Source organism: Bombina bombina, chromosome 10, assembly GCF_027579735.1.
Source record: "Bombina bombina isolate aBomBom1 chromosome 10, aBomBom1.pri, whole genome shotgun sequence".
NCBI classification, from domain to species: domain Eukaryota; kingdom Metazoa; phylum Chordata; class Amphibia; order Anura; family Bombinatoridae; genus Bombina; species Bombina bombina.
Window position 1 is genome coordinate 27395294 of NC_069508.1, and position 12766 is coordinate 27408059.

At 38.1% G+C, this 12766-nt stretch overlaps 1 protein-coding gene across 1 annotated transcript in view; it reads left to right on the forward strand.

Moving 5' to 3' along the window:
* Positions 1-2257, forward strand: part of LOC128641108 (calcium-activated chloride channel regulator 1) — a 34463-nt gene extending 32206 nt beyond the window's left edge. Inside the window, exon 14 of the mRNA XM_053693683.1 lies at positions 1739-2257. Coding sequence (XP_053549658.1) covers positions 1739-2124 — 386 coding nt within the window. The 3' untranslated portion in view covers positions 2125-2257. The remainder of the gene's footprint in view (positions 1-1738) is intronic.
* The last annotated feature ends 10509 nt before the right edge of the window (positions 2258-12766 follow it).

Here is a 12766-nt window from a genome sequence, read left to right on the forward strand (position 1 = left end):
CCCCAATACATATGGGGTACCTTGATTTCAATCTTCAGTGTGCGACAGACGATTGATTGCATGAAGAGGAAACTCCACGCCTTCACCGAGGAGCCCCGGCACAGAGGAGTGCCACCACCGATGACCGCCGCCAAGGACCGCTCTGGACCTCCGCTCCGTGCCGCCTTCGCTGTGGATAAAAATATGATGGACCAGCCTGGAAGAAGACCTTCTCGGTCGGACTTCTGAAACTGTGAGTACCTATTTGGGGCTTTAGTGTTAGTGTTAGTTTTTTTTAAGATTAGGGTTTATTGGGAAATTTGGAAAAGAGCTGAATGCCCTTTTAAGGGCAGTGAAAAAGAGCTGAATGCCCTTTTAAAGGCAATGTCCATACAAATGCCGCTTTAGGAGCAATGTGTAGTTTAGGTTTATTAGTGTTAGGTTTTGTTATTTGGGGGGGGTTTGTTGGGTGGGGGGTTTTACTGTTAGGGTGGACTTTGTTTATTTTTTATGTAAAGGAACGGATTTCTTTAGGGCAATGCCCTACAAAAAGCCCTTTTAAGGGCTATTGGTAGTTTAGTATTAGATTAGGGGGTGTTTTTATTTGGGGGGGGTTATTTTCATAGGGATAAGGTTTAATTATTTTAATTTTGGATAGTGTTGTTTATTATTTTTTGTAATGTTAGCCTTTTTTATTTTCTGTAATTTTAGATTTATGTAATTTTTTTATTTAAATTTTAATTGTAATGTAGTAATTTTTTTATGTAATTAAGGGGTTAATTTAGGGGGTGTTAGAGTAGGGGGTTAAGTCATTAGTTTTTTGCGTTGTGGGGGTTGGTGGTTTAGGGATTAATAGATATATTAGGTAGTTTAAGATGTGGTTGGCGTATTTAGGGGTTAATAATTTTATTGGGTATTTTTTTATTCTTAATACTTCGTGCTGGTGGATAGTTGATTTTTTTTCTTAATAGTTTGTACGGACGGTTCATTTTTTTTTAAAATACTTATTGTGTGGGCGGTTATTTTTATTTTTATTACTTATTGCGGACGGTTAGTTTTTTTTTTAATACTTATTGCGGGCGGTAAGTTGTTTTTTTTTTATGCTCCGTTTGCCTTTTCTGCATCCCGGTGGATTCTGAAAATGGTTGATTCTTTCACCACCCTGCCATTTTTGGAATCCACCATGGATGCAGCTTTTTACTGCACGGCCTCGCGCTGCCAACATTCCTTTGAGGAATGCGTGCGCAACTGGCGACACCAACGGACGCGTTACAAACGCAATTATAGTATAGATAAGCTAAACTTTAATTTACATGGTTGAATATACTAATATTGATATTTAATAGGAACATCATTCTTAAATGTTAATATGATATTTTAAATATGTTTTTAAAGCGTTTCACATTTTGTATTACTAGTCATATAGGGCATTCTTTTGCATTTACATCAAGTTTAGGTAGATGCACATTTTTGCCCATTTGGCTACCTGTAAATTGTTAATGGCATCAGTGAGTACTAAGCTAATATTAACATTTAATGGCACCAACCAGCCCTGAGCTACTAGAATGAGGCCTTTGCATAATGGTCGTCTGATACCTTTGTGAACAAACAAAGTTGTTAGAACTTTTTACAGCCATTTTAACTATTGGCCTGTTAAAACTATTACCAGCTTCAAAGCAAATAAGGCCTTTGTCTTTATTATGAGTTAAAACATATATTTTATAGTTACAATGATGTTCATTATTTTTTATCATGCCAGCTACAAGCTATGAATTACGAATGAGTTCTAATCTCAACGACCTCAGAGAAAACTTTGACAACTCTACATCGGTTAATATCTCCATGGTTACACCACAACCTGCCGGATCCAGTGAAATATTTCGTTTTGTGCCAAAAGATGTTCACATAGCAAATGGCACCATCTTCTATTTTGGTTTGGTTGCCATTGATAAAGCATCTCAGAGATCCGACTTATCTAACATAGCGCAGGCAGCACTTCTCATTCCTGAAGAAAAATCTCCTACTGTTGTTCCTGTGACCTCAATAACCTCAAAAACAAGTCAAAGCAATGGAAAAATGAACTTTATGGCAATGGTAATGATTTTCTTCGCAGCTACTGTGACTTCATTAATGTCTGCAGTGTGAGTCATCAAACAACAATGCAACAATTTTCCTATTTATTAATTATCTATTTATTGATGAAATCTGCACATTTTCTAAATCAATCACAAATGATGAATTATTAAACTAAATCAAGTCATTGTTTTTTTACGAACAACCTGTTGTTGTTTTCACTAAAGGAGTGCTAAGGATATATATTTTTTTTGTGGATTTTAAACTATAGTATTTTAAAATATAATATTATTTTGTGTGTGTGTTTGGAAAAATAGTTTGTCTTTTACCTACATCATATCATTTTGTATTTTTATGCTGTTAGGGGTGTGTCTCTATGCACCAATAAAAGTGAGGAAGTTAACCTAATTAGCCAATGAGCAATCTGTTCCCTGGGATCAGTTGTGCACAAAAATGGACTTCCTAATAATTTAAAACAAATGTTTTTCAATATTATTTTTTTCTTTTCATACACTGAATATTAATATTTAATCTCTTCTCATTGAAAGTCAGGTTTTGCTGTATCTTTAATACTCTATCTACATATTTTGAACAAGAATGTTGCAATAAAGGTACATTACTCTTATAATGTGTTCTCATTGTAGTATTTTAACACGAACATTACCTTATACTTCCGTTTCTGTTATACAACAAGCAGAGAATGTATAAAACATACAAATTAGATGGCCCTTGTTAGCATGACCTAATTACCCCTTGCTTAGTAATGTAATTTTTTTCACATAATACCAATACATTTTTGTACCAAAGAAAAACTAAACAAAAAAAAAACCACAGCAAAAATGTGCCTTTCTGAAATTAGTTTTAGGACCTCACAGTACTGGCAAATAGAGATGTGCATTCATTTCGGAACGAAAGCATCTTATATTCAAAATAATGCATAGGAAAAATTGACTAAAACCAATGAATTTGGCAATTTTCCTTTGTTTTCTCAAACAATGCTAAAATACTTACCTACATGTGCTGGAGAGATTGCTAACCTGTTCCTTTTCAGTCCAGATCCCGGCCTGTGCTAACTTGATGCTTAATGTTCTCTGCTCCTGGGACCTCCAGTTAGCGTTGGCCGGGTTCTAGAGTGAAGAGGAGCGGGTTACCCCACTCTACGGCGCCTCTAGGTAAATTTTAGGTACAGGTCAATTTTTTCACCTGTTCTTTTTAAACATTTACATTTGTTTTGTTAAAAACGAATGAAAATGTTTAACTAAAATTAATTATTTGTTTAGTTTTAAATTATACAAATACAGCTTTAGTGGAGGTTTAGTGCACCTTGAGTGGAGGTTTAGAGCACCTTTAGTGGAGGTCTAGTACACCTTGAGTGGAGGTTTAGTGCACCTTGAGTGGAGGTTTAGTACACCTTGAGTGGTTGTTTAGTACACCTTAAGTGGATGTTTAGTGCACCTTTAGTGGAGGTCTAGTACACCTTGAGTAGAGGTTTAGTGCACCTTGAGTGGAGGTTTAGTGCACCTTGAGTGGAGTTTAGTGCACCCTTAGTGGAGGTTTAGTACACCTTGAGTGGTTGTTTAGTACACCTTGAGTGGATGTTTAGTGCATCTTTAGTGGAGGTCTAGTACACCTTGAGTAGAGGTTTAGTGCACCTTGAGTGGAGGTTTAGTGCACCTTGAGTGGAGGTTTAGTGCACCTTTAGTGGAGGTATAGTACACCTTTAGTGGAAGTCCAGTGCACCATGGGTAGAGGTTTAGTGCACCTTTAATGGAGGTTTAGTGCACCTTGAGTGGAGGTCTAGTGCACCTTGAGTGGAGGTCTAGTGCACCTTGAGTGGAGGTTTAGTGCACCTTGAGTGGATGTTTAGTACACCTTGAGTGGAGGTTTAGTGCACCTTTAGTGGAGTTCTAGTACACCTTGAGCAAAGGTTTAGTGCACCTTTAGTGGAGGTTTAGTGCACCTTGAGGGAAGGTTTAGTGCACCTTGAGTGGAGGTTTAGTGCACCTTTAGTGGAGGTATAATACACCTTTAGTGGAAGTCTAGTACACCATGGGTAGAGGTTTAGTGCACCTTTAATGGAGGTTTAGTGCACCTGTAGTGGAGGTCTAGTGCACCTTGAGTGGAGGTTTAGTGCACCTTGAGTGGAGGTTTAGTGCACCCTTAGTGGAGGTTTAGTACACCTTGAGTGGTTGTTTAGTACACCTTGAGTGGATGTTTAGTGCACCTTTAGTGGAGGTCTAGTACACCATGAGTAGAGGTTTAGTGCACCTTGAGTGGAGGTTTAGTGCACCTTGAGTGGAGGTTTAGTGCACCTTGAGTGGAGGTTTAGTACACCTTGAGTGGAAGTTTAGTGCACCTTGAGTGGAGGTTTAGTGCACCTTTAGTGGAGGTATAGTACACCTTTAGTGGAAGTCCAGTGCACCATGGGTAGAGGTTTAGTGCACCTTTAATGGAGGTTTAGTGCACCTTGAGTGGATGTTTAGTACACCTTTAGTGGATGATTAGTACACCTTGAGTAGAGGTTTAGTGCACCTTTAGTGGAGTTCTAGTACACCTTGAGCAAAGATTTAGTGCACCTTTAGTGGAGGTTTAGTGCACCTTGAGGGGAGGTTTAGTGCACCTTTAGTGGAAGTCTAGTACACCATGGATAGAGGTTTAGTGCACCTTTAATGGAGGTTTAGTGCAACTGTAGTGGAGGTCTAGTGCACCTTGAGTGGATGTTTAGTACACCTTGAGTGGATGATTAGTACACCTTGAGTAGAGGTTTAGTGCACCTTTAGTGAAGGTCTAGTACACCTTGAGTAGAGGTTTAGTGCACCTTTAGTGGAGGTTTAGTGCACCTTGAGTGGAGGTTTAGTGCACCTTGAGTGGAAGTTTAGTGCACCTTGACAGGAGGTTTAGTACACCTTGAGTGGAGGTTTATTACACCTTAAGTTGAGGTTTAGTGCACTTTTAGTGGAGGTTTAGTGCACCTTTAGTGGAGGTATAGTACACCTTTAGTGGAAGTCTAGTGCACCTTTGGTAAAGGTTTAGTGCACCTTTAGTGGAGGTTAAGTGCACCTTGAGTGGATGTTTAGTACACCTTGAGTGGAGGGTTAGTGCACCTTGAGTGAGGAATTAGTGCACCTTTAGTAGAGGTTTAGTGCACCTTTAGTGGAGGTTTAGTACACCTTGAGTGGATGTTTAGTACACCTTGAGTGGAGGTTTAGTGCACCTTGGATGGATGTTTAATACACCTTGAGTGGATGTTTAGTGCACCTTGGGTGGAGGTTTAGTGCACCTTTAGTAGAGGTTTAGTGCACCTTTAGTGGAGGTTTAGTGCACCTTGAGTGGAGGTCTAGTGCACCTTGGGTGGAAGTTTAGTGCACCTTGAGTGGATTTTAGTACACCTTGAGTGGAGGTTTAGTGCACCCTTAGTGGAGGTTTAGTACACCTTGAGTGGATGTTTAGTACACCTTGAGTGGAGGTTTAGTGCACCTTGGATGGATGTTTAGTACACCTTGAGTGGAGGTTTAGTGCACCTTGGGTGGAGGTTTAGTGCACCTTTAGTGGAGGTTTAGTACACCTTGAGTGGAAGTTTAGTGCACCTTGAGTGGAAGTTTAGTGCACCTTGAGTGGAGGTTTAGTACACCTTGAGTGGAGGTTTAGTGCACCTTGAGTGGAAGTTTTGTGCACCCTTAGTAACGGTTTAGTACACCTTGAGTGAAGGTTTAGCTCAAGCAATATCTGACATGAGTTTCTCTGCCTGCCCACATAGAAGTCAATTATGTAAGGGATTTAACACACCCATACTATACAAATCCAAATTTTAGTGCACCATAGACTTTCACTCAATATTCTATTATGAGTGCAAATATGGAAGCAATGTTAGTGCACAGTATTTTTGCACTCCACTTGTAACCTAGCCCTAAGTCTTTTATTATGTGGTAACAACATGTTACAGTATTTTCATTACCTATTTTGTACAGTTTGCGCAAAAAATCAACTATGAAAATTGTGTGCTTTTCAATTCTCATGAAGGTTACAAAATGCATATTCCACACTTAAACATTTCGAGCAGTGAGTTACCAGAATCCCCAGATACCATTATCAAACTAACCAGCATCCCTGCAAACATGCCTGTAATTTGGGCTGGGTGATAGGGCACTTAAACGATTTACTGTTACTATTAGTCCTTCCTCTTACTTTTCTATAGATACAAACTATAGTCATCTCAGCTTCTGAGATTTTACTTTTTGTTGCCTCTCTTTTTTTCTAAGGCATCAAAGCTTTTACACCAGGCAACCTCGTCTTGCAATCTCACTTTATTTATAGTAAAGTGTAATAAAGTGCCAGAGGTGTTGGTTTTTTTTGTAGTCCATATAAAAAAATTCAATAAAAGTTCCATTATGTTTAGCACAATACCACTATAAACATTTTTTCATTACATAAAATAGATGTAAAGGAAATGAGTGTACATTTAGTTACAAGTTATGATTTCTCAAGAGTATGTGAAAAATAACGGTGTAAAGTAATGGTAAAGCCTATCAGAAGCGGTTGCATTTGAAGCACAGGGTTGTAACACTTTTTGTATCAGGAATTGTAATTTTTCCAAGAGATGTTACTTATGACATTTCCCATAACTAGAGTGCACATGTATTAGTATCTCCATAAAATATATAAATGGAGAGTGGCGGCTTGGTGTTTCTTTGCGTGGACTCAGGTATGTTCCTGGATGCGCCGAGCATATTGTGAAGGCGTGGCCAGATGGCGTTGGGGTGGGCTGGGCAGAGTGGTGATGGGAAAATGAAGGATTTTACCAGTTGGGGGGCATATGAGGGGGCAGCCATTAGGCGGGGGGGGGGGGGGGGGGCTTATTTAAATCAAGTGTTAAAACAGCACAGACAATGTATGAAATGGTTATTTAGAAATAAGTTTCCAGTCTTAGAAGTGTATTAAAAGCATAATGTATTGTCTTATAAGAAACTCTTGTGACATAGTTTGTATTCCATTGTGTAATTAACTTGTAACTGGCGCAGTTATAATCTGAAATGTTTGTATCTTTTAGGCAAATACATTCCATAACCTGTAACATCTTTAGCCCTTTTCCCTTAATTTTGTGTTTTAATTATTATAATAAAGAACTTTCACTTTTACCCATATTCTGTCTTTTTTGTATATGTTTCTAGTCTTAGGTCATTGAATAAGATAAGAATTGGTGTCAACTCTCTTTGCACTCTGTGACTGGTTATACTTTCTCCGGTTGTACCACCATCACCTGCCCCATATCCTGAATATAGTTCTCAAAACACAGAGTATCTCTGAATTAGATAATACATTTAATCCTTTGCACCAGCCAAAAGACCACTTCCACAGATGGTGATTTTTACTTCTGTCCCATATTCTTAAAATAGTTGTGGTCCTAGATCTTAAAAATAGGGTGGTTACTATAAGGCCAGGGGCGTATTTAGGTTTTGTGCTGCCCTAGGCACTCAAAATTCTGCTGCCCCTCCCCACCCCACTCCAGGTTTAAGGCCTTTTTTTAGACATAATATTTTTGGGGCAGGGTGTAAAAAAAAATAAAAAAATATGGGGGGGGGGAAAAAGATGTTCACCAGGGCTTGTAGTCACTCTGGTCACACACACACACACACACACACACACATATATATATATATATATATATATATATATATATATATATATATATATATATATATATATATATATATATATATATATATATATATATAAATATATATATAAAAATACATTATTTTGCAAGTCAGATGATTAAAGTGTTTATATCAGAAAAAAATATCCTTCACTTTATGATAGTTTGTCAGTAGGTAGTTGTTTAACCTTAAACATCTTCTTTGGTGATTGACAGTTATTTAAGCAAAATATCTGCTTGGATAAATATGTAATGAATATACAAACTGGCCTTTAAAAGTACTTAAAAAATACAACAGTAGTTATGATAGGTTTAGGAATTGTATCCTAGGGGATACAGTCACATGATACAATCATAATAAAGTATATACTTGTATTGTTTCTGAATGTATTGAATGCATACAACATATTTTCAGTTGTGTTTTAAGTCACATAGTTGTATAGATTCAGCAATAAATACTTATTCTTTGCATGTATGACAGATAGACAAACAGCAAATGTGCAAGTATTTAGTGACTAATCCGTTTAAGTATTTTAATGCCTAATGAAGATGTATTGAAGGGAGAAAAGCATATGCTGTTTCACAGTGGTCACGTTGTAATGCACACTGCACTGTGTAGTCTGTGTGAGTCTCAATCACGCGGTGGATCCAGGAAAAATACCGCATTCCCTCTGTCCAGGCCAGGCTGCGCAAGTGAGCTCCGCCTCCACTGTCACCACGTCATGCGCACCCATATACAATCCCATAGGATAGCAATAGCCGGACCAGCCATTTAATTCATTAGTAATTGGTTGATTTAGCCACCCGGCCCTGAGTTCAGTAGAGTGGCCCTAGGGACTCAAAATTCTGCTGCCCCTTAAAAATCTGCTGCCCTAGGCACCGGCCTTGTTGGCCTATGCCTTAATACGCCCCTATATAAGGCAATAAGACGTTTACTTTGCTTTCAGTCTGGAATCAAGCTTGCAGAAGATGCAAAACATGTGGATTTCAGAAACAGGCCAAGGTTATAATTAAATAGACAGAACCAGATGTCAGCTGACTTTTCACTTGGGTACAATTTGAACAGTAAGGATGGATTGCATCTGAATGACATAGGTGCAGGTGTGTTGGGGGAGAGGATGGTAGCACACTTAGAGAATCTTTTAATCTAGGCAAATGGGGACATTTAGTCCAAACATAATAGAACAGACACACATCTCAAGGAAGGGATGACAGAAGGGTACACTTAGCAAAATGTCATATTAGAAAGTTTGGAGGAAAACGCACCAAGTAGCAGCAAAATGCACATGAAAATGTAATGTATGACAGCAAATGCAAGAAGCATGATGAATAAAATGGGGGAGCTGGAGCTCTTAGTTGCAGAATAGGGGGCCTATTTATTATGTGTCTGTCCAACATGATCTGATCAGCGGATCAGGTCCGACAGACATAGCTGAATGCGGAGAGCAATACGCTCTCCGCATTCAGCATTGCACCAGCAGCTCTTGATAACTGCTGGTGCAACGCCGCCCCCTGCAGATTCGCCGCTAGCAGAGGGGTGTCAATAAACCCGATTGTATTCAATCGGGTCTGATTGCAGCGATGTCTGTTTGCCTCCTCAGAGCAGGCGGACAGGTTATGGAGCAGTGATCTTTAAAACTGGCTCGCCAGAAACACGGGCCATCAAGCTCCATACGGAGCTTGATAAATGGGCCCCTAGGACTATGATATTATCAGTTTAACTGAAATCTGGTTTTATGAGAGATAGATCATGTAAAAGTAATCTAATTAGATTCTACAAGGACGTTGGTAAAAATATAGATAATGGGGAACCAGTTGATGTGATATACTTGTATTTTGCAAAGGCCTTTGATACAGTGCCACATGAGAGATTAATGTACAAAATTAAGGGACTGGGAATAGCTGAAAATGTTAGCTCATTGATAAATAACTGGATAAAAGATAGGGAGCAACGAGTAGTAGTAAATGGATCATACTCAGATTTGACAAACGTAATCAGTGGAGTCCCCCTTGGATCTGTACTGGGTCATGTTCTTTTTAATATTTGTATTAATGACTTGGAGCAAGGATTAAATAGCAAATGATACAATGTTGTGTAAGGTCATTAGGTCGGGGCAGGATGAACTTGCTTTACAAGGGGATCTAAAATATTAGAAGAATGGGGGTAAATTGAAAATGAGATTTAATACTGGAAAATGCAAGGTTCTACATTTTAGAAGTAAAAATAAGCAGGCAACCTATTGGGACTAGACTTGTATGCTCCTTTGTGTATGTATAGGGAAATGAATTAATCTCATTGGCACATACATCGGTAAACTAACTGATAGGGTTCCATATAGAAGATGACTAATGTCACTGCATCCTATACACTACCAATGATCCGATTATTTTCACCAGTGCAATTTCTACTATCATAGCACTAAATTTGAATGCCCAAAATATAAAAACTGTAATAGCATAAAGACATTATCTGTTTACTAACATTTGAGATATTATTTACAGAGCACATATGTAAGGTACATGCTTCTTTCTTTACTGTAGGACATGAGTGCTTTAACCGGTTTCATACAGCACATGACCATCACACATCGGTATTTTGGTTGTTATTTGACATGTAACTGGTCGAACAGATACTTTCCACTATTGTGTGCTGCCCTAATACAATGTGAACGATGATAGGCACAATCCATATCGGAGCTCTGGAATTAGCTCATATTAACTGACACACAGATTTTGTTCATCGTTCAGATGATAATACACTAGTAGCAACTATCCATGGGTCATATTTTCTTCTAAATTCCCATGTTTTTCATAGACATCGATAACCCTATTTGCGTTGTACCTAATCATCATTTAGGTTTAACTAAAGTTGCTTTATATACATTACGATCACTTAACACATATCATTGTATGTTAAGCAGTATCTATATAAGCATTAATAGTAATCATAAAAAGCAGTGCTTCGTTAATTAATCGCTCTGTACATGCCAGTGATTAATAAGCAGGATTACTATAAGTGATGTTAAATAATGGGTAACAATAGATCTTACAGTCACCCATGTGTGTTGCTAGAATATTAACAATTCCGCCTTTCCGGGTCTGATGTAATGAGCCGATACTCAATCAGCAATAAGCTGAAGTACACGCCCACTATATAATACGTTGATGGCGATGATTTGCTTGACGGGGGGCATAGTTATCACAGAGTCTAGTTGATTGGTCTATCACTGGACACTTTAAATGTATTTAAATAGGTGGCACTCGGACTTCGGTTTGCCTAATCTTTCACATTGACAAAGGCTGCTTGATGGCTGAAACGCATTTGTGGTTATTGTGCATATATTTGCACTTTTATGTGCTTTGTTATGTCTGTCACCCCTGTCACCTGACGCCGACGGCTGCAGATATCGGCCAGGAAACAGGGGGGTGACTTAACATATCAGTTTAATAATCTTTTGGCTCTTAATGGTACGTTATGAGGAGTTCTTACCCTCCTTATTTTTTAGGTTAACTGAATAAAGTATTGAACTTTTAATCAATTTAATTACACATTAATATAGGAAAGAGTGCTTAGATTAAACCCCCACTTTGGTCTTTCCTTGTCTCCAACCTCATTGTATTTATTGGGGGGTAGCACTGGAGTGAGTTCTTTAACAACTCCATTATTTCCTATTTACCAATTTAGACTAGTGCCAGTAATTTATTTATGTTCCTATATACAGAGATGGCAGAAGCTCTGTTTATTCCATGAAAATTGTTTGTGACAAGAGGTCACAATCTAAGGCTGGTGGAAAGGAGATTTAATCTCCTGCAACGTAAACATTTTTTCACTGTAAGAGCAATCAAATTGTGGAACTCATTACCTAAGGAGGTAGTAAATGCCAATACCTTAGATACATTTAAAAATGGTTTAGATACATTTCTGGCTAGAAACAGAATTTAGGGATAAGATTGCTTGTGTTAAATGGGTCACCTTTTTTTAATGGGATTAATTAAAGTATATTAAGATTTGTATAGGTTGAACTCAATGGACTCCTATCTTTTTTTCAACCTCATCATCATCTACTATGTTACTATAAACGTCCAAGCAACAAATAGTTCTACCCTTAGTGTAGGGCACATAGAATTAAACAGAAGAAGTTTGTAAATTCTGTGTGCTAAACTAAGTGTATCTTCCTGGTTCCATCTTCAGCCATGGAGAACATACAATGCACCCTGCACTGTTAGTTGAGCTAATAGAGCATCCTCGGACTTCAGCTGCTTTCAAATTCTTAGATTTAACGTGCCCCCAGATACATAAAGCAGCCTTACATGTAGGCTTAGCACACCCTTTATCTTGCATCAGAATACTTCTGAGGGCATGGCAGGTACTAACAAAGATCATCATAATTCCCATCCCATGCCACAAGACCATATCTCAAAATCACTCAGCCCCATTCACAGACAGACAAAACTTTGCTACAGGATTGCATGGCTCTGACTGTGGACCCCCAGACTGCCTCCTTCCCACCTGATCTTAGTTTTTATACAATTTGGAAGTATGGTTATATCAAAAATAATTTAAATAATCCTCAGTTATCTGCACAGAAACAAAAAATAAAGATTGAACCAGGAGTGTAAAAACACTATTACAAAATAATAAGGTGGTATTTATCTATCATTAGGTACTTGCTTTCACATCAACAGTTTTAAGAGGATCATCAAAATAACCAGCTGAAATGATTCTTTAATAACATACATATATGGCCTATTGTGCATACAATACAGACATTTATCAAGTGTATCTCAAGTAAAATTGAAAGACATAATGAGTGGGAGGAGATCCAATGATTATGGATTCTCACAAGCTTTCTATTAATATGAGGGAGGCTGATCCAGTTTGTGTTTCACAGAAGCAGAGAGTCCACCACTTAAAACTGATGTTATATATTCCTTTACTTAAAATGTACAGTGACTCATCATCACATAGAAAAGATGTCATAGACAACCACTTACAGTATTTCTTTGACTGTAATACATACCAGGGATATTCTTACTTTCTTCATCAAACAGTAAAAAAAG